General features: G+C 36.4%; 2 protein-coding genes across 2 annotated transcripts in view; one reads left to right on the plus strand and one right to left on the minus strand.

Moving 5' to 3' along the window:
* LOC117343012 overlaps positions 1 to 15,890 on the minus strand; it is a 77,218-nt gene extending 61,328 nt beyond the window's left edge. Inside the window, 1 exon segment of the mRNA XM_033905337.1 lies at positions 15,755 to 15,890. Coding sequence (XP_033761228.1) covers positions 15,755 to 15,799 — 45 coding nt within the window. The 5' untranslated portion in view covers positions 15,800 to 15,890.
* Positions 15,891 to 16,140: 250 nt separating this feature from the next.
* Positions 16,141 to 24,423, plus strand: part of LOC117341830 — a 172,319-nt gene continuing 164,036 nt past the window's right edge. Inside the window, exon 1 of the mRNA XM_033903692.1 lies at positions 16,141 to 16,567. Coding sequence (XP_033759583.1) covers positions 16,199 to 16,567 — 369 coding nt within the window. The 5' untranslated portion in view covers positions 16,141 to 16,198. The remainder of the gene's footprint in view (positions 16,568 to 24,423) is intronic.

Raw genomic sequence — 24,423 nt, forward strand, 5'->3', positions numbered from 1 at the left:
CTTAACTAGGAGATACTGTTGGCCTAGCTGACTGTGATCACAGACCGACCCTCTAACCTCCTTAACTAGGAGATACTGTTGGCCTAGCTGACTGTGATCACAGACCGACCCTCTAACCTCCTTAACTCGGAGATACTGGTGGCCTAGCTGACTGTGTTCACAGACCGACCCTCTAACTTCCTTAACTCGGAGATACTGGTGGTCTTACTGACTGTGATCACAGACCGACCCTCTAACCTCCTTAACTCGGAGATACTGGTGGTCTAGCTGACTGTGATCACAGCCTGCCCCTCTAACCTCCTTAACTCAGAGATACTGGTGGCCTAGCTGACTGTGATCACAGACCGACCCTCTAACCTCCCTAACTCGGAGATACTGGTGGCCTAGCTGACTGTGATCACAGCCTGACCCTCTAACCCCCTTAACTCTGAGATACTGGTGGCCTAGCTGACTGTGATCACAGACCGACCCTCTAACCTCCCTAACTCGGAGATACTGGTGGTCTAGCTGACTGTGATCACTGACCGACCCTCTTACCTCCCTCACTCACAATAAAGTCACAAACTAAACGGTGTGAACTTTGGAAAGGAAGACACAAGACTTATAACCAGAGTGTCCAGTGGGACAGCTAGCAAGCTCACAAGACATGTCTTAGGAGACAACAGGCTAACTACAGGTGTCTAGCTTATAGGGAAACGACAGACTAATCAGATGCGTCTAGGGAGACAACAGGCTAACTACAGGTGTCTAGCTTATAGGGAAACGACAGACTAATCAGATGCGTCTAGGGAGACAACAGGCTAACTACAGGTGTCTAGCTTATAGGGAAACGACAGACTAATCAGATGCGTCTAGGGAGACAACAGGCTAACTACAGGTGTCTAGCTTATAGGGAAACGACAGACTAATCAGATGCGTCTAGGGAGACAACAGGCTAACTACAGGTGTCTAGCTTATAGGGAAACGACAGACTAATCAGATGCGTCTAGGGAGACAACAGGCTAACTACAGGTGTCTAGCTTATAGGGAAACGACAGACTAATCAGATGCGTCTAGGGAGACAACAGGCTAACTACAGGTGTCTAGCTTATAGGGAAACGACAGACTAATCAGATGCGTCTAGGGAGACAACAGGCTAACTACAGGTGTCTAGCTTATAGGGAAACGACAGACTAATCAGATGCGTCTAGGGAGACAACAGGCTAACTACAGGTGTCTAGCTTATAGGGAAACGACAGACTAATCAGATGCGTCTAGGGAGACAACAGGCTAACTACAGGTGTCTAGCTTATAGGGAAACGACAGACTAATCAGATGCGTCTAGGGAGACAACAGGCTAACTACAGGTGTCTAGGGAGACAACAGGCCAATTACAGGTGTCTAGGGAGATAACAGGCTAATTACAGGTGTCTAGGGAGACAACAGGCTAATTACAGGTGTCTAGGGAGATAACAGGCCAATAACAGGTGTCTAGGGAGATAACAGGCTAATTACAGGTGTCTAGGGAGATAACAGGCTAATTACAGGTGTCTAGGGAGATAACAGGCCAATTACATGTGTCTAGGGAGATAACAGGCCAATTACAGGTGTCTAGGGAGATAACAGGCTAATTACAGGTGTCTAGGGAGATAAAAGGTCAATTACAGGTGTCTAGGGAGATAACAGGCCAATTACAGGTGTCTAGGGAGATAACAGGCCAATTACAGGTGTCTAGGGAGATAACAGGCTAATCAGAGGTGTCTAAGGAGACAACAGGCTAACTACAGTTGTCTAGGGAGACGACAGGCCAATTACAGGTGTCTAGGTAGATAACAGGCTAATTACAGGTGTCTAGGGAGATAAAAGGCTAATTACAGGTGTCTAGGGAGATAAAAGGCCAATTACAGGTGTCTAGGGAGATAAAAGGCCAATTACAGGTGTCTAAGGAGACAACAGGCTAATCAGAGGTGTCTTTGGAGACACCAGACTTATTACAGCTAGGTGTCTAGTGAGACAACAGTCTAACTTGTGGTGTCTATATGTAGATAACAAACTTACTACAGCTAGGTGTCTAGAGAGACAACAGTCTAACTTGTGATGTCTAAGTAGATAACAAACTTACTACAGCTAGGTGTCTAGTGAGACAACAGTCTAACTTGTGATGTCTATGTAGATAACAAACTTACTACAGCTAGGTGTCTAGTGAGACAACAGTCTAACTTGTGATGTCTAAGTAGATAACAAACTTACTACAGCTAGGTGTCTAGTGAGACAACAGTCTAACTTGTAGTGTCTATGTAGATAACAAACTTACTACAGCTAGGTGTCTAGAGAGACAACAGTCTAACTTGTGATGTCTAAGTAGATAACAAACTTACTACAGCTAGGTGTCTAGAGAGACAACAGTCTAACTTGTGATGTCTAAGTAGATAACAAACTTACTACAGCTAGGTGTCTAGAGAGATAACAGTCAAAAAAGATTTGTCTAAATGGGAAACACCTGAATCAATCTTTTATATGGAGACAAAATCAACGCAGAAAAAGATAGCAATGAACTTTATTGAACTTCAGGACACATTGTATATTTCCTTTACATCAGTGTAGCAGCTTTATAGAGTGAAGTCAAGGCTGTGAGAGAATTTACTACTAGACTTCACCATGTATCGTGTAAATATTGGAGGGGACTGTTTGTTTCGAGACATGTAGAGATCCATTTGCTACAAGCAGATCATATTGTTGATCAAACACTTTAGGTTTATCTGGACAAACAGTTTAGCAGGTTAAATTTATGGCCCATCACAACAGGGTATACAAAATGCTAGATCCATCCTCAAACATGGCTTATAGTGTTGCCTCCTTTTTCACCTGTCATAATTGTGATTTACAGGTGTATCAATCCAGGTATATCGTTACAGGTGACCACTTCAATATCTTAAGGTGTCCTTTTAAAAATGGTCAATATTGTTGTCAGTGTGGTTAGTGATATCACTTATAACATAACACAGTCTCTGTCTTGTTTCCAGTGTAATTTACAGTCGAACCAGGAATACATACAGCAAAGAAGAGTGTTCTATATGCTGACACCAAGCTTAACAGCAGTGACTTCATATAAGTTTATGGTTCTTTTCAAATGAAATAAATAATACCGTTTAAGTTACTACGAAGTCACATTTCTACCACACATCCCTACAGAAATGAAACCTAGGTCTATGATGTGATTATCCACAGTGCTACCTACTGAGCGAAAGCAGCAGTAGCCATTCTCCAGGATCTGAGTGACAGAGCCGTATTTTACAATATGTACAAACCACATCGAACTGCTTTGTAAATGGATCTAGATTGAACATCAGCTGAGTGATTATATTTTACATGATGTCCAAACCACATACACCAACACTAGGACCATCAGCTGAGGGACCATAATCTGAGTGACAGAGACTGTATTTTACACTGTACAAACCACACCAACCTGCTCCATCAGCTGAGTGACAGAGACTGTATTTTACACTGTACAAACCACACCAACCTACTCCATCAGCTGAGTGACCGAATCTGTATTTCACACTGTACGAACCACACAAACCTGCTCCATCAGCTGAGTGACAGAGCCTGTATTTTACACTGTACAAACCACACCAACCTACTCCATCAGCTGAGTGAAAAAGACTGTATTTAACACCGTACAAACCACACCAACCTGCTCCATCAGCTGAGTGACAGAGTCTGTATTTTACACTGTACAAACAACACCAACCTGTTCCATCAGCTGAGTGACAGAGACTGTCTTTTACACTGTACAAACAACACCAACCTACTCCATAAGTTGAGTGACAGAGACTGTCTTTTACATTGTACAAACAACACCAACCTACTCCATAAGTTGAGTGACAGAGACTGTCTTTTACACTGTACAAACCACACCAACCTGCTCCATCAGCTGAGTGACAGGGACTGTATTTTATACTGTACAAACCACACCAACCTGCTCCATCAGCTGAGTGACAGAGAAAGTATTTACACTGTACAAACCACACAAACCTGCTCCATCAGCTGAGTGACAGAGAAAGTATTTACAATGTACAAACCACACAAACCTGCTCCATCAGCTGAGTGACAGAGAAAGTATCTACAATGTACAAACCACACAAACCTGCTCCATCAGCTGAGTGACAGAGAAAGTATGTACAGTCAAACTTGTAATAGCGGACACCCTTATATAGCGGACACCTGTCCATAACGGACACTTCCAGGAATCCCCAATGAAAATCACTATATAAATATCATGTATATAGCGGACACCTTCCTAATGCGGACAGCGGACACTTATTTTTGTCCGTAAAGTTGTTAAAAATTCCATATAACGGACACGTGAAACCATAGCCGTGTTGATATTTGTGTGTAAAAAGTTTCTAAATAACAAGCAAAGCCTTAATTACTCAACTCCTCTGGCAGCAATGCTAACTTAGGAAGCCACTTCATCAGTCACTAATTGTCCTGTTACCTGTAAGTTGCTGTAACAATGGGCAGTAATTACAAGAGAGTGACCGATCGCCATCGGCAGAGGTGTTTGTTTACTCAACCCCACCGGTAACAGCTAAGCTTAGCCATTCAACCATAGCCTAGACAACAAGAATGGTCAGGGGGTAATTAAATCAAGACCAACAAAAGAGGGACAAAGCAATAGTTATGTCTGTCATAATTGTTTTACTTACAAAATTAACCGTATGCAAATCTGACAGTCGCAGGCACATGGTTGTCAGCCGCCATTTTCTCACACTCGGAACTCCTCGGAATATGACTACGTAACATATTAAGAACGGCTGAAGAGTTCCGAGTGTCTTTGTATACACTATACTAATTGACTGAACCAGAAAACGGTATTTATTAAATTATATCCCTACATGGATTTCAGAAAATAGGTCTCAAAATAAATGCTTAGGGATTATAATTATCAGAGAAAATGCACTTTCATTTATAAAGAGTTAATGTTGTAATACAAAAGATATTTCAAACATATTTATTTTCCAAAATATTGAGGATTAATGAAAATTGTTTTACTATGATAAGAATTACCTTTACTTCTTTGTCTATGTTGAGTATTTGTCTGAATTGATATTCAGTATAGTATGATATTGTGAAGATTTGTTTTGAAACTATAGGCTTAATATAAATTATTAAAATTTTTGTGTCAGATGAATGATTGGAAATTAATTAATTAAGCATTTATCTTTAATTATTTGTCTTTTATTCATAAGTTTAAGTGTTTAAATATAATAAATCAGGAGACATATAGTGTACTATAAACAGACTTTGGTTTGTTTCTTCGTTTATAAGGGACATAACTCGTTGAACCTCTATATAAAGGACACCTCTCTATAAAGGACACCTTTGTCTTGTCCCTTAGGTGTCCTTTATAGACAGGTTCGACTGTACACTGTACAAACCACACCAACCTGCTTCATCAGCTGAGTGACAGACTGTATTTTTCACTCTACAGAACCACACAAACCTGCTCCATCAGCTGAGAGACAGAGCCTGGTTTTTACACTATTTGGACACAACCCACTCCTCTTGCTATATAATACAATACACTTATAGTATGACAAGTGCATGAACAATCTGACTGGCTCCAATATTAATTCAAACACAAAACCAAACACTATGTTATATTCCAGTCGTAATCAAGCATAAATGATTTGTTTAATAAAGCAGTTGCGATACATATGATTTTTCCTTAGATGAATTATCATCAATGAATGAGGTTTTAAATGTATACACTTATGAATTATTTCAACACTGATTAACATCTCGCCATGCTATCAGATACTCGAACCATACTACACGAGACATAACAGCTACCCGAACACTTTATAATTAGAGCTTTGAACAGTTCAATATCCTAACCATCCCGAAGACAAACTGTGGAACATGAATGGGAAGGGTATTTATCTGTAATAATTGGCGCTTAAAAGTCATCTCTACCCTTGACCCACTCGAGCTCCCCGAGATTAAGTGATTATACATTGTTGGTCTGACCACTGTATGAAAGAGGGATATGAATTTGATAAATCTGAGTAGGAAATCCCGTTGTATTACCTATATGCAGACAAGAGTGTTGACTCTCGATGTCTTTGTTTACCTTCTGGAAAGACTGTATGTGATTAATCGGCCATTGGACCCTGTAATAGCTGTTGCTCCAAGGTGTGTTCAAGACCCCATGAATCTCATCATACACAGCGTGAGGGGCTTATTGTACAAAGCGAAGCTTTCAATATACCACCACATGTGTTTTATTCTCCTTATAATACAATTTATTCAAAATAATCTATATATCCCATTTAAAATGTAGGCCCAACGTTTTGAAAAGTCAAGTCATATATATGTAAGGCAACCTATCTTTAACTTTTCAAGTGTACATATCTGAATGCATATCAGATGGGGGTGGGAGGTTGGGGATGGTGGGGGGGTGTATCTGGTTTGGGGGCAGGGGTTCAAATTATTCTTGGTGTCGTATTTATCTAAAATATTGGCTATATACATTGAATAATATTCAGCTACAACCCGTTTTACATATTATTCTTCGTTGACACTGATGTGAACAAAACCTCCTACCCCCTTCAAATCCAATCTGGATCTGCCACTCAGATGTTATATAAATTTTTAAAATATTCTACGATTCTATTATACATTTTCATGACGGAAGGATTTAAAATCTATATACAGAGAGTTGTACAATATGTTCGAGATGTACAAGTCACTTAGAAGGCCTCACAGATCTCTTTCCAATTTAATTAATAGTAATGTCTTGCTTCCACCAGATTTTACTTGAGAAATTATCCCCAATTTTATGATGTAAACTGTATTAGGCGCTGCTACTCTTCGCCATAAAGTCATTCCATATATAAGAAGATTTTGAAGTTGCACCTTACAAATCAGATAATGTACTGACAGTCACGAAGACATGGACTTTTCTTTAAAGCCATGAACATGCAAAAACCATTTTTATTTACCTCAATGCATAAGATCTACAATATTTTCAAACACAAAACTGTCTGTTTTACTTGATATAACTATATAATATGAATTGAAAAAAAATTACAAAATTTTTCTTTTACTTTGAATATTTTGTGAGAAATGGAATTTTTTAAGTTGAAAATCGACAAGTAAATATTATCAGTACAATAATTTAATGTCAAAATATTTTTTCATTCAATATTTCATCTACAGTACATACAATTATACATAAAGATATATATTAATGGACTGGACAATAGGCTAAGCCTATACTAGTCCGTACCAAAAATGAAAATAAAACAATAGCAATGAATTGGGAAAACAACCATGCATCAACACCTCCAAATAATGATGATGACAGTGAAAAAAACCCCTAAAACATCAGGTGTTTTTAAAATTAATTTCTTCATCCTGAGAGTCTTAATTCCCTGAAATCTGGACATGTATTTTTCACGTGAATATCATACATATTACGTATGACTTTAAGAAAACTCATTCTAGAGCCAGATGTTCAGCTGTTCTGGTGAATTCAGTAGAAGGGTGTCATGTGGATTAATTCAATTCAGATTCATTCACAGAGAGCAAACTGATCATAACCACTCAAAGAAGCTTGCAGTTGACTTTTCTTGGCCATGAAATTATGGTAAAAATTTGTTTGCAGATCATTGAAACATCTGCAGAAGCTTCTACCGAGGTACACATTAAAATCCTACATAATGAAAAAGAAAAAGAACATTCATAGAGCTATACTCGACTGGCAATAAGCCCCCAATGGTCACCCCTAGGAGAAAAGAGAGGGGAGGGGGCTTATAACTGAGAACAATCTTGTTCCAAATCAAGTTTCATACCAAAGTACGTAAAAAGAAGAGGTACTTGTTTCTGAACATTACCTGTACTGTTAATGTTGACCATTATGAAAAGTTATTACCTTGATGGGGTTTCACATTTTCCCTCAAGGTCCTGTGGTCAGCTAACACCCTTGTTAGAGCTTTAAAGGTCATACAATGTAAGTGGTCAGGGAAAAAGACATCCTCTCAGGTCAGTAGGTTGTCAAAGTTTAAAATTTGTGGAGTTTTACTTCACTTTGTCTGCTGCCATTGCTGACAAATGGCAATAGCTATAGAGATACAATGCAGAATTCCTCAACTATTCAAGTTTGGTTTTGTTTGTTTTGTTTAACCTCCTATTTACAGCCAGGGTCATTTAAGGACGTGCCAGGTTTTGGAGAAAGAGGAAAGCAGGAGTACCCGGAGAAAAACGACTGGCCTACGGTCAGGTACCTGGCAACTGCCCCACGTTCGGTATGTTTGGAACTCGCAACCGAGAGGTGGAGGGCTAGTGATAAAGTGCTGAGACACCTTAACCACTCAACCACAGCGGCACCCTGTAAAACTGTAAAATAACCATGACATATTTCTCAGAGATCTAAATTCAAAGTCTCCAAAATTCAAGACAGTCTAATTATAAGAGAAGATGACATTTAACATTTAAATGTTGGTACCTTTTTTTAACACAGAGTGTCATGGGCTGATGATAGGTATACACAATTCTCTTAACAAGACACTATCAATCACACGGTAGTCCTGAAAGCATTCAGCTTCCTGGACATACATCTATCCCAAGAGTTCTCTAACAAACAACTAAGCGTTCCATATATTTTGTTTAACTCTGCTAGAATTTGGTTCTGAACAGATTTATCTATAGTTAAATGTTAAAATACGCTGTCATCATCGTTATTCTATTCCCACAAGTAAGAAACTTTGCTTTAATGAGTAGATCGTTCTGCCTCCTATAGGTGTTTTTTGTCACAAAATACCCGATACATTTTATGGTGAAGCTACAATTGCTCCCCAGAATCGTGCAATAATCATTCAAATATGTATATCGCTGACATTTAGATGGGTTGGTTATAATGTGTACAGAAATATCAGCTAGAAAACTATAATTAGTTAAATCATATGAGCTTGAATAATGATCCTACATTTATAATTTGTATCTAGGATGTCCAATAATGACAGATTTAGATCATGACATTCCTAGTACATATTTGTATGTTATAATCATAGATACGTGATGCTCAAATATGTTATAGTATGACACATGTACAGCATGTAACAGTTCGACACAGAATACCATGGTATTACACAGTATGACACAAAATGCCACTGTATGATACAGTATGACACAGTATAACACAGAATGCAACAGTATGATACAGTATGACAAAGGATGCGACAGCTAGTATACGTATGATACAGTATGACAAAGGATGCCACAGTATACGTATGATACAGTATGACAAAGGATGCCACAGTATACGTATGATACAGTATGACAAAGGATGCCACAGTATACGTATGATACGGTATGACAAAGGATGCCACAGTATACGTATGATACAGTATGACAAAGGATGCCACAGTATACGTATGATACAGTATGACAAAGGATGCCACAGTATACGTATGATACAGTATGACAAAGGATGCCACAGTATACGTATGATACAGTATGACAAAGGATGCCACAGTATACGTATGATACAGTATGACAAAGGATGCCACAGTATACGTATGATACAGTACGACAAAGGTTGCCACAGTATACGTATGATACAGTATGACAAAGGATGCCACAGTATACGTATGATACAGTATGACAAACGATGCCACAGTATACGTATGATACAGTATGACAAAGGATGCCACAGTATACGTATGATACAGTATGACAAAGGATGCCACAGTATACGTATGATACAGTATGACAAAGGATGCCACAGTATATGTATGATACAGTATGACAAACGATGCCACAGTATACGTATGATACAGTATGACAAAGGATGCCACAGTATACGTATGATACAGTATTACAAAGGTTGCCACAGTATACGTATGATACAGTATGACAAAGGACGCCACAGTATACGTATGATACAGTATGACAAAGGATGCCACAGTATGATACAGTATGACAAAGGATGCCACAGTATACGTATGATACAGTATAACAAAAAATGCTACAGTATACGTATGATACAGTATGACAAAGGATGCCACAGGATGCCACAGTATGATACAGTATGACAAAGGATGCCACAGTATACGTATGATACAGTATAACAAAGGATGCTACAGTATACGTATGATACAGTATGACAAAGGATGCCACAGTATACGTATGAGTATGATACAGTATGACAAAGGATGCCACAGTATGATACAGTATGACAAAGGATGCTACAGTATACGTATGATACAGTATGACAAAGGATGCCACAGTATACGTATGATACAGTATGACAAAGGATGCCACAGTATACGTATGGTACAGTATGACAAAGGATGCCACAGTATACGTATGATACAGTATGACAAAGGATGCCACAGTATACGTATGATACAGTATGACAAAGGATGCCACAGTATACGTATGATACAGTATGACAAAGGATGCCACAGTATACGTATGATACAGTACGACAAAGGATGCCACAGTATACGTATGATACAGTACGACAAAGGATGCCACAGTGTACGTATGATACAGTACGACAAAGGTTGCCACAGTATACGTATGATACAGTACGACAAAGGATGCCACAGTATACGTATGATACAGTATGACAAAGGATGCCACAGTATACGTATGATACAGTATGACAAAGGATGCCACAGTATACGTATGATACAGTATGACAAAGGATGCCACAGTATACGTATGATACAGTATGACAAAGGATGCCACAGTATACGTATGATACAGTATGACAAAGGATGCCACAGTATACGTATGATACAGTATGACAAATTTAAGAATGCCATTGGATGACACATGTACCAAATGACACTGTTTGACACAGAATGAAATAACAGACTAAGAATGCCAGATTGCCACACAATGTCGCATAATGATACAGATTACACAGAATGCCATAGTATGACACAGAATGCCACAATTTCACTCAGTATGACAAAATTCTACTGTATGACACGTGCACAGAGTGCCACCTGCACAGGTCGACACAGTATGACATATAATGCCACAATGCCACAGTATGCCACAGAATGCCACAGTCTGACACGATATGCCACAGCATACCACAGGCCTGCCACAGTATGCAATGCCAGAATGAGGTGAGGACATATACCAGTACCTGGTATAGGTAATCTACTATCATCATTGTTTTATCATAGACTTGTATTGATACACTGACACTCTACAGGTGTCCTGAGTATGTAGTATCAGGATCACAGGTAAGGTCAATAGACAGGTGGTCTGGTGTCAGGACCATTTTACGGTGTCACAACATGACAATGCAAAATATATCATCCATGACTGAATATCTATTGGATGGACAGCCAAAATACATCGTCCATATCCAAAAATTTAGTAAAAGGACAACCAGTTCATACCAACCATAACCGAAAATATAGTGAATGGTTCACGCCATCCATAACCAAAAATATAATGAATGGTTCACACCTTCCGTAACTGAAAATATTAAGAGAGAATATATATAAAACTACCAAAATACATTGTATATAGTATAACTGAAAATCTGTTGAAATGAGACCAAAACGCACCATCCATATACATACATATCTATGAATGGATGACCAAAATGCATCTTCAATGACCAAAAGTCTATCTTTAAATCTACGACCATCCGTAATCAATATCTTTTGGATTTAAGATCAATATTGTTCTATAATATGTATCACCGAACATATCAATTATATCATCTTTGTAATGTGATGTAATGTAAATTATAAATGTCAAACAATTGCAGACACCCTGATAAACTAAATTGGCGGGTAATATCATGCCAAGCAATTAAAACTGGTCAAAATGGATGTCAACAAATACAGAAATTAAAATAAAGATGAAAAACCTCAGATTTTTTTGTGATTTGGAAACCCCATTTTAGGTTTGACGTGTTATCCCTGAAATTGAAGGTTTTATCCCTGAATTTAGAAGTTCATTTAGAAATATTACATACTTCTAAACTTCAATCTTCTACTTCATTTCTGAACATTATATAAATGCATCATATATAGCATTGACCAAATATTATTTAACAATCTGAAACACAGATACAACTTACATAAATCCAAAGAGAATCTAAAATTATCTTAAGATATTTTTCACAATAGTGCAGTCAGTCTGAAATATCAAAGAGAGATAACTTTATTGAAATATAAGAAGGTTATATTATATGGTCAGTACCAGGCAACCAACCTGAGTTTCGAACTCGCAGCCAAGAGGTGTAAGGGCTAGTGATAAAGTGTCAGGACACCTTAACTACTCGGCAACCGCGGCCGCTATATTAGAAGGATCGGTAGAATGCTGTTGTATTCTGATAGACAAATGTTCTACTGTCATGTATGTGGTAGACACATTTACATCTATAACTAAATGACATTTTTCTGAACTTCCGTATTTCTCTCAAATGAGGGCCCACAATTTCACTTTTTGAGTAACAGACAGAAGAGAACATGGATATACCGGGTTTTTTTTCCAGGGTGGCAAGAATTTTTTTTAAATTGTCTGAAAATAATTGCAGACATGTCATTGATTCCGGCGTGATAACACTGCAAATTAGTATTTATTTACCTGCAACCTAATCAGGCTTACTAGACATTAGTGAATATATTTCAGACCGACTAACAGTAAGGCATGTTGTCAACATGATTTAGCTAGCATGCAAGTATGTTGTTTGTTTAACGAATGTACAAGATGTTTAAGAGGAGGGAAATGGTTTTTTTTTTACAGCTGGTACCTGCTTCCATACATAACTGTCAGTGCTTTCCGGTTTGGTTTTATTTTTAGAAACATGAACACTCTCTCCAGTCTTTGTCACTGCGAGTCTTTCATGTGATAGGCCTTCTGCCCCTTCCCCCAGCACCTCTTTCACGAGAATATCTTCTTCTAGTGAGAAACAATGAAAATTGGTCAGTGATAAATGGAGGAGAAACAGAATCTGATAATGCCATGTATACACATTAATACCTCTGACACCTCAGGATTTCATTTTATCTTTTCTTGTCGCAACAGGAGAGGTAAAATGTAATGACAAGACCTGCGGACTTGACCCCTGTGACCTCCACTCTCGAAGATAGATGCAGCAGTCTTATCGCCTTCCTTCAACACAATCGTTGACCCCAAATGTAACAAGAGAAAAAAATGCAACAACCAGACTGGGACTTGATTATGTCATTCATTTATAATTACATGTACACTAACTACTACTTAAATCACTAATTTTATGAATGAAAATGACATCATGATTTTCTCACTGATATAAAGCATTATGCAAATACATGCTATTGAGCCTCTTGAAGTAGGAAATAGTCCTAATGGGTCATTTTTAAACTCTGTGGAATAATTTTCAATTTCTGCAATGATGAATTGGTTTTGTTGAATATTTTGACTATAATTCAATTATTTTTCAATAACTAACTCATCACGACTGATTAGCCGATTTCCAAGTCCTATCTCAAAACCATTTGAAAATTAAAATTTACACCCAAAGTTATTGTTCATGAAAGATATCTTTACAGATTTCAACTTTCTGTGAAACTCATTTGAAAACATGATGCATTTTAAAGGGGCATCGTTGAGTTAAAAAAAAAAAATGCTTTAAAACAAGAATCTTGTATTTTAGAACATTACAACAATGTATGAAGATAACCAAAAGTTCTTAAAAGTTCAAGTTTTTTGAAAATGTAAATTCCACCTCAAGTGTGATCATTAAATCCCGCCAATGACTATCAATACCATTTTGAGTGTAATATTTTCGATATTTCTGATATACTCTTAACCCATTAACTACCTATGCATGTAACCATAACATATAAGTAATTGAGGAAAAATGAGCTTTAATTATGGTTTACCATTGCAACAAAAACAATACACCTACATCACTTGCCATGCTGTGATTTGTTTACGGTTGTTTGTGGTGTCGCATGATATCTAAATGAAGTGGAGGAGGCGTGACGAAATATTTCAGCGTGGAATGTACAGCGGCACAATTTTACAGATTTTCTGTATCATATTTAGTTACAAATATGGGTGTAAGCTTCTTTCAGTTATAAATCATCTAATTACTATGTGACTCATATCAGTCGTTCAAACTAATAAAAACTGTATTTATTTTATGAGACTGGCCTCTGTATGTTGTTCAGTGAGGTAGTCACCAACTACTACAAGGAGACCCCGCCTCAAAATGACCCTAGCTGTTCACGGGGAGAAAATTCTAGCAAACAAACAAACATTTAATTATATAATTCAAATTAATTTGTTTTGTAAATAAGCGACAATCACTTGAATAAATAAATAAGTAAATATATAGGTAAATGCTTTCTACATATATCCTTACTTCTTTAAATACTTTATCGAGTGCACTATAGTAAACTCACAAACTTAATTAAATACTGTTATTTCTGCATTAAAGAAACTTAAATGATACACAATATACTTTATATTAGGTGATTCATGCAGATTATGATGAATTCAATAAGTAGTGAATTTTGCTCAACAATTGTATCAATTTCAAACATTATATAATTTACCTGTGTTTACATATATGCGGGCTTTCAAAATCTAAGCCAAGTCAAATTTTTTACCTGTGCTGTAAACCTGGCCGTTTTTTAACACACATGCATACACCTGGACAATCTTGAATTACTGGTACCCCCTCCCCACTCCTTCACTACAGAACAGTAATACCCAACAACAACTGCTACCTCTGTTTACTTGTTGATTAGTGCACTCCTATCAATTTCACCTGTCTGGCTTAGGTTGTCTTCCCACACCTGTTGATTGGCACCTTAAACTTCAAAGTGCTCAATGACCTTTGACCTCCGTTATATATGGGGTTAAGGGATCTATTTATCTCTTTAGTGTGCATGGCTACTGACATTACCCCTACTGGCCCCATGGGGCAGCCCCTAAACAAATCAGCCCCTCCCCCTCATACACTCAAGTGGTTACAAACGGTTTCCACCTGTACTCTGTGTAAATAACAATACCTCCTCTACAGTAGGGTTTCATGTAAAGAGACCCCTATTGAAAGAAATGGCCATTGATCACCTGTGGTTAAACAGTAAATGTACTGTTATGTCACTCGTCAACAATACTACTGGTCAACATTTAATAACATAACATAAATCCTCTTCACCCGAGACAGACTTCATTTAAATTAATTAGATTCTAAATCTTTATTATAACGCAAGGTGCTTTAAACTTATTTTGACACTGTTGTTGTACAATGCAACATTGTATAACACCTGTTTACTTCAGCTGAGCAAAACGTTTAAAATAAATAATGCTAATTGAGAATAAATTGCTACAATGTTCAGCTTAATTTGACATAAAGTGTTACAATATTGTTTCAACTGTTTCAATAACAGTGCGCTCGCGCTATTAATACCGTGTATATTTAATTGATAATCTTCCCTCTGCACCCTCAAATTCAATGTTCCAACAGAGTAAGTTTACCTAACCTGTGCCAGCAAAGCGACGTTTTTGATGCGATGAGAATAACAGTGTCATTTTCTTCTTTTGACAAGACGTATCTACACACGCTAAATTCACATACATACAAATTATTCAGATCTATGATCTTAAAGGTTTTCTGAAGCATGCGAGCGACACGAGACCTGTCGTTTTGTATATACTATACTGTATGTAAAGTCTATGTTAGATAAATAAAATATCTGTGTATATAATTCATCTACATTTCTACATATCTTACCCTGGTTTCCGAAATGAAATCCAACAACTTTTTGCTCATCTCCATCGATGACAACACATTTTAACTCGTCTACATGACGTTAAGCGATGACCTTCGTCAGACTTGTAGCAGCCGCTAAATTTTCGGGGATTGGAGACAGCAGTCAAAACTTGTAACTTGATAGTTATATCGATTGCGCTCCCTCCTTCGTCGAGTGAGAAACCTTTGAGATAGTATGCATTAATTTAATATATTAAAGCGTCCTTTACCTTATCTATATTAACATTTAATCCCTCTGATAATTTCTAAAGAATTGAAGATAAGTAATTACCGTACTTGATTAATTTAAAAGGCTATATATAAACAGGTGGATGGAGTGAGTTCGGTAGAAGGCACAGCCGTTTTCTACCCTTCTGGGTCAAGTATACGCTTATACACAGGGCTGAACATGTTCTGTGACGGGCCATGCTAGTGTCACTGCTCTGTCAGTATCGCTGTAACACTTTGGCAATTTTCCCACATCAAAAACCAAAGTTTGGAAACATGGATAACACAAGTCGACTTGGAATTATTTTGTGGATTTATTTGAGTATATGTGTACAGATGACATTCGCGGAAAAAAGCATTTCAACGGCAAAGTTGCACCCTATTCGTAGTAGTTACGATAACGAATTTAAATTCGGGAGTATTAGTAAGCTATGGAGACCTTACACGGTTAACAGTTTACATGAAGATTACGAACCTACTATGGAAATATATCGGCACTACCAACTCTTGAATGTTTCTTCTATATCGTCTATGGAGATCAACATCAACATTGAATTACAGACCAAGGTAAGACGCTGTTTAAATAAGATTGAATTTAATCATTTGCCTCGTGTCTCTCCCGGCTAGCCCCCAACTTTTATTTTACATATATGATAAACGTTTTATTCTACGACAGTAATTCGGTGTCCGACTTTGATTCGAGTCAGAGCAGGACACGGTTTAAAATATTTTATTGTATTTCGAAACACATGACAACTATTTTTATGCTTCCTCATGGGATTTGGTTTTAATTTACTTATTTCAGTCACAGATGTAAATGACATTTAAAACATATAAAAAAAAAAATCGAACTTAAACCCATGCATACATATCTTTTTTATTTTGTTACAAAGCCATGCCACACAAGTATGCATATATATATATATAATAAACCCATGTTTCTGTTTTATCAAGCTTAGCTTTAACTTTATATTAAAGGAAATTAATTGTAACAGAAAGTGTCCATTGTGAAAAAATAATTTTATAGCATGAAGTTTGCACTTTACATACAATATCTAGCATTGTGCCACCACCTGAGCTGAATTAGAGTAAATAGCAATATATAAATTATTTTGATATTACAGTGGCTTTGTTTACATTTGAATGTAGCATGCAAATTGAAATTTTAAAATCTCTTTTCCATTTAGTTTCACAAAGAGAACATTGGTGCATGTAATGTAAAATAGCTATAGAATTGAAATTATTTTTCCCTTTAAATTTTGACACATTAACACTTATAGCTTTGAAATAAATTGAAATATTAAATATAAATTAACATTTTGGCAAGTACTGTTTGAATTAAAAGGAATGATTTGTATTTAAAAATCACTCTATTTTATTCATGAATTACATGCAGGTATGCTTCTCAGCTTTTTTACATCTTGCCATGAAATTGACATGCATTGTATATTTTTATAACGATATTATGATAATTCATTATATGACAATAACATTTGTAATAACAGTTATGAATCATTTTGATTGGATAATTTGATAGGGATAAAACTCTTGTTCTTATATAGTGTAAACGTCTGTGAAGTGAAGCCGACCTGATTATGGTTATGCTACATGCTAACTGACTGTATATATACAGTATATATATATATATACATGAAGGGATAACCCACCTTATCTAATATCACCTGAATGGTGTGTACCTGAACGTCGCTCTAACTAATTATATTGGGGGGTCTGATATCATCTGTGGACATTTTCAACCTTGTTAGGAAATACTGACAGGTCCCCAAACTTTAAAATGAATTGAGGTAGCGATCATGGCTACTATATCACACTATAGAATAGACAACAAGCATGCATGTAGATCTAGACATGTGTATCTTTTTATAGCTGTCTCGTAACCATGCAGTATCAGATACCATGTACTACATCATCTGAGAATTAATATCTGACAAATGATTGCCTGCAAAATTAATGCATTAATGACTATCAATAATACTCAGAATTGAGACTGAAATAGAATTTATTGTTTTTAGCGATTCTTGTATGAGGAATTTTAAACCTGACAATGATTGGTTATGATCAGAGACTTTAAAACCGACTCAATGATTGGTCAGAGGGACTTCAAAACTGACTCAATGATTGGTCAGGGACTTCAAAACTGACTCAATGATTGGTCAGGGACTAAAAACTGACTCAGTGATTGGCCAGGGACTTCAAAACTGGCTCAATGATTGGTCAGGGAATTTGGATGCAGATTATGTGATTGCTCATGATCTTTGAAACCTAGTAATAATTTGTCAGTTACTTTGAAACCTTGCAATTAATTTTTTTAAGGACTTTGAAGCTCTGCAGCTAATGATTGAAACCAGGTCATCAATGATTGGTCAGCGTCTTTGATACAGTAGTCAACGATTGGTCAATGTTAAAATCGATGCATTATAGCTTGTTTTTTGAAAATGAAGTTTTCCTTTAACAAAGTTTCAAATTCAGATTTTGTAGAACTCATTCAGAGTGCTCTTCTGATACTGGTCCATTTATCAATCGACAAATTTATTACTGAATTCAATTCAGTATTAGAGTTTGCTTTTTCCTCATTTTCAACCTTAAATGGAAAATCATTGGATTTAGGGCTGTGCTGCAGGTCCACAAATAACAAGAAATAAAAATCCCGCAGGAATATGTACACCAATAAAACTAAGAAGGGAAAGACATTTTTAAATGATACAAGTACTGGCTGGATCATCGAGTTAGAAAATGACTGGAGTAGTTTGAATGGATAACGGTAGGCAAATCTATTTAATTCTCAAGATAAAAACCAGAAGGCTCAATTCATTTGTTAATTCATGGCACTGAGAGAAAGGAACCTTGTGATGCTGGTAGAGGAATGTTAAGTATGAGGAAATACCACCATGGTTTTGAGAAACGGGATGATTCATCTTAATTAATTGGATGATTTGCTGATAATGAATCGCCAAATACCGGCTTTGATTCAAAACAGTCTTCTGAACATTAACAACATGAAGATAATGTTATTTCAGTGCAGAATCGTGTTAGATACAAACACTCGCGCTGCATATATAGTGACCATGTGTTTAAACGACCTGAATTCGTTTTTCTCCGTTGTAATAAATTTGCAACTGCAGAATCTCGTCATCTTTGATGATAGTTATCATTTTGCACTCTAAACAGGTGCTTTTTTATGATTTAATGGCCAATTATCAGTCATATAAATAGGTATAGAGCTGTAAGTGAATATAGATATTTATATTTCTTGATGTTTGTCCTTTGTATGATCCTAACAAATAAAATGAACTTCATGAAGTGTAAAATCTTGCAGTATAAGTATGCAACAAGGATAGATGACAGGCATTAATGTTGAGTTCGTGAAAAACATGTCCCCTGTACAGTCAGTCATCCCCATAGAAACTTATGATGTTGGCGTTATATCGTTAGTCTGAGAAATACTTTTGACGTTCTTCAAGTTCATCTTCTGGTCAAGTTTAGATGTCATATTAAACTCGTCAGGGGCTGGTTTGACATACAATTTGAAATCTCATGAGAGGAAAATTCATAAAGATAGCATTCATTCTGCGGATTTTCCAAAGAGTTATGTCCCTTTAAAGATATGGTCTTCTATAAAGTTTGTCCTCAAAAATTCTTTTACTCGAGATCTGTTACTGACTTATTATGATAATTGATATTTTGTAGGAAAATATATCCCTAATGTAGTTGTGTTCTTACAATTGATCGTTCATTTCACAGACTTTCTTTGGTAGTTATGTCCTTTTGAAAATTTCCTTAAAATACATTTACGTACTTGCAAGGGTGCAGTTGCATTGATAAACTATCGTGGTAAACTCGGGTTTTAATTTTTGTTTTGTTTGAGCCATTTTATCAGCTCCAATATAGTCTAAAGATATATCTTACACCATTGCATTTGTATAAATAGTGATGTTCTGATTAATCGATTTAATCAATGATTAGTCATTTTACCTTTGCATGACTACTAATTGATCATGATTGTTTGTGATTGATCATGGTTTGACTGTAACATGGAATTTTTCAAGATTTAAAGCTAACTTCAACAATTAATAAATGAGCAATATCACTGGTTAATTGAAATAAAAATGCATTAAAACAATATTTCAAAACATTGCTAGATGCCTTAATGATATCCACAACATTTCCTCCTATTTTGTTAATGTTTTTTGCAGATATTTCCTTTTCTGTTCATGATCGATCAATAATCGATCATCAATCAATTAAGAAGTGGTGATGATCGATCATGTATATTATAGTGATTCTCAACACTGTATAAATAATCACTATCGATAGTATTATGACCGACATAGATATATTGGTAGTATTATTGTACATAATTACCTTGACCAAGCATATTTTACACGTAAAACACTCACCTCAGTGACCTGGACCATTATCGTATGTGTGGTGAGATGGCGTTTTAGTGACATGTCTAGACCGTAAAACAGTTGTAAATCAGTGTTAGCTTCCGATGATCATCATGTTCTGATCATAATAACCCATAGTGAGCGACGATCAAGCCTTAAAGTTCAATCCCAGCATGCCTCTAGCACTGAGTCAATATTTATTTGAGCAGGTTAATTTCAAAACACGAGTTAATTCATTTTCGGGTTCATGTACTTATAATTTGGTGTAAACTGTGTAAAAATCTATTGGATATGAATTTTGAAGATAAATAAGCCAGATTATTATTCTCTTGAGAATAACTTTCATATCGGAAAACTGTCACAGCAGAATGTCAGCTTTTCCCTGGGCTATCTTTAATGTATCAAAAGACATGATTTTAGTATAATAGTGTAAAAATTGACATTACAGCTAGGTTACCATACCAGATTTTCCTGTTAGTGTGAAGAAGTCGGGGAATTGCTTGCCTTTCAGAATGAGAGCTTTTCAAGCCCATGCCAGGCGTCATCAGGTTAATTTTCCCTTGATCCTTCCTAATACAAGACAGAAAGGATTAAACTGAAAATAAATGAAATTAAAAAAGGAAAAAAAGAAAAAAAATTACCAGAAGTTCTTTGAGATTGATCTTAAACGTGGCTCTGTCCAATGCTAATCTTACATATTAGAAAATATTGACTATGTTGCTGTCCAGGAAAGGTAAATATGTACAACACTAAAATGAGGTTGAATATAACAAAAACCGGAACACAGAGAAAAAAATGCTTATTTAAAGTTACCATTATGCTAAGTGAAGATACTTAAATAAGAAAAAAAAAGACAGTTTTATAAATTCTGAACTCTTCCAATGAAGATGTTTTGATGTGTAATAAAGTTTTGCTATTGATTATGAATTAAAATTAGAAGTGACAAGAATGATTGTATACGGAAGGATTGGAGACATTTGTGGTTTTACAGTGTGCCAAATTATTGATAGTTATGTCTGGATAGTCTGGGAATTATTTAAGTGGATAGTCGGCAGTGAGGACTTTACACCTTCCGACAATTATTGATGTGATCCAACAGAGTTTAACCTGAAGGCGTTAACTGCCGATGATTTCCTGTTGCTATCTTTTTCAGAAATTTCAAGACCTGTCCTAATAATGAAAATTTATCGATATCCCATATAGGTTCATTATGATTCAGTTATGATCATTAAAATGTCAGTCTTTGTACTTTTCATGACAAAAGGTTCCCCTAACCTATGTTGTCTCCGTAATTTGATTGGTTTTGAAGTATTTACAAAATTTAAACATTGTTCCTGTGCCTAAAAATAATAAAGCTCACTGATATATCTATTGAAGTTTCTATAGTCTATTTAAAATGCTGTTCCACAATCTTACGAAAGATCCAGTGTCCCAAACCAGTTAAAGTTATATGTGCTGGCCTCTGGACATGTCGTACAATACCATAACTGCATGTAGAGACTTATAGTGATAGGAATTGGTTGAAGTTTCCTGGTCGATCATCACTTTTGTCTATCCAATCAATGATCAATTAAAATAGATTAATTTCTTTTTTTTTTCTTAAGTAATTTAACATATTTCACACCCCTTTGTAGTGCTTACTGCACCATTCCAGTCAAGATACTTGTATTTATTTGATATAAGTGACAACCACAATCAAAAGATTGATTATGACAAGATTTTTCTCTACCAATCAGCCAATATTCTTTTTCTTTAAAAATGATGTTGGGCATTCTTGATGAAGCTTGATTACAGATTTCTTACTCTATAAATTGGTCAAACAGCTCAAACAAGTGATACTTGACAAGCTTGATTAATCGGAACACCATTAATGGAATTATGGAGTGCTGACTTAAAAACTGGAAATGTACTTTCTCTTCGTTAGGATTGTTTTGGGTACATTCTGTTTTTTATTGGCTCATATAAAATGCAAAAGTGATTCTGAGTCCAATCAGGGAAAAAAGCATCTGTTCTAAATTCACCATTGTGTCAGGTGTCCATAGATATCACAGTATATCAGATAGTATGAAAATCAAGATTGGGAGGGATAGAAATTTCACCATTTGCATATTCTCTCAGAATGTGATAGAAATAGCGACATGAAACTTTGTTTAGTGCTATATAACCATTGTGAAGCTGAAGTATAGATTGTAAGTTAAGGTTGATGAGTAAACATTTAAATGGATTTTATAGGCCATCCTGATGGCGGGAACAAATCACTCTCTGGATTAATCATCAAAGACTTTAATTAGGTACAACTTTTCATAAGCCTCAATAAAATATTGAAAGAAACAGCTTTTCAAGAAAATATTTGGAAAATTAACACCTGATGATGCTCAAAAGTGATATTATCGCTGGTTAAGTCATCAGGGCTGTCAAGTTGAACAGTTTTGTGTGTTCCCCTGCCAGGGTAACAGGGGGTACCTAGGAGATAGGTCATGTACAAGGTGAGGATACGATGGTCCGTCAGGAACAACTGTCAGGTACAAGGTGGAAATTAGCAGAGATGAAACAACAGGAGAGACTTGGCCCAATTTCATCTGTTATTTCCATAAAACCATAAATCAATCTATCAAAGAAGTGGGAAAAAGAGTTATTTTTTGTTACATCAACTAGGAACCTTTGAAATTCAATTACATTTTTTTTTTTTTTTTTTTACAAATTTTTGAAAGTTGCAAGCTTGATGACTTCATAAACAAGCATGTCTCTGGAACAATGACCGTGCCATATGTGTTAGTTCTATATGTGTAGCTTTGGTAGAATGGAACAGGAATGAGGTAAAGAAGGGGGAGAGGGTTAGTGGAGGCAAATTGATAGATGTGATGTAACAGCTGTAATCCAAACAGATTTAGGAATTTTCACACAATATAAAAATCTTTGAGTGTCAATCATAAGGTTACCAGCTGGTGGCTTCAGGCTACAGTTGTTAGGGTGGTGAGGGGTTTGGAGGTGCTGTCTGTGCACAAGACTATGAGCAGTATAGATTACAGAGAAAGTGATGAAGCATCTGGCAAAAATATGGCTTATTCCTTTATATAGAGTGTTGAATACCAAAGTCTAATCATCTCATGGTATATAGTTGACATCACAATTGTGACTGTCTATATAGTCTGTGATGTCGCGTTAGAGGCGACAATATGTGTCTATGTTAAGTCTGCAATGTGGCGTTAGAGACGACAATATGTGTCTGTGTTAAGTCTGTATTGTGGCGTTAGAGACGACAATATGTGTCTGTGTTAAGTCTGTATTGTGGCGTTAGAGACGACAATATGTGTCTGTGTTAAGTCTGCAATGTGACGTTAGAGACGACAATATGTGTCTGTGTTAAGTCTGCAATGTGACGTTAGAGGCGACAATATGTGTCTGTGTTAAGTCTGCAATGTGGTGTTAGAGATGACAATATGTGTCTATGTTACGTCTGCAATGTGGCGTTAGAGACGACAATATGTGTCTGTGTTAAGTCTGCAATGTGACGTTAGAGACGACAATATGTGTCTATGTTACGTCTGTATTGTGGCGTTAGAGATGACAGTATGTGTCTATGTTAAGTCTGTATTGTGGCGTTAGAGACGACAATATGTGTCTGTGTTAAGTCTGCAATGTGACGTTAGAGACGACAATATGTGTCTGTGTTACGTCTGTAATGTGACGTTAGAGGTGACAATATGTATATATGTTACGTCTGTATTATGGTGTTAGAGACGACAATATGTGTCTATGTTAAGTCTGCAATGTGGTGTTAGAGACGACAATATGTGTCTGTGTTACGTCTGTAATGTGACGTTAGAGGTGACAATATGTATATATGTTACGTCTGTATTATGGTGTTAGAGACGACAATATGTGTCTGTGTTAAGTCTGTATTGTGGCGTTAGAGACGACAATATGTGTCTATGTTAAGTCTGCAATGTGGCGTTAGAGACGACAATATGTGTCTGTGTTAAGTCTGTATTGTGGCGTTAGAGACGACAATAT

Source organism: Pecten maximus, chromosome 14, assembly GCF_902652985.1.
Source record: "Pecten maximus chromosome 14, xPecMax1.1, whole genome shotgun sequence".
Taxonomy (NCBI): Eukaryota; Metazoa; Mollusca; class Bivalvia; order Pectinida; family Pectinidae; genus Pecten; species Pecten maximus.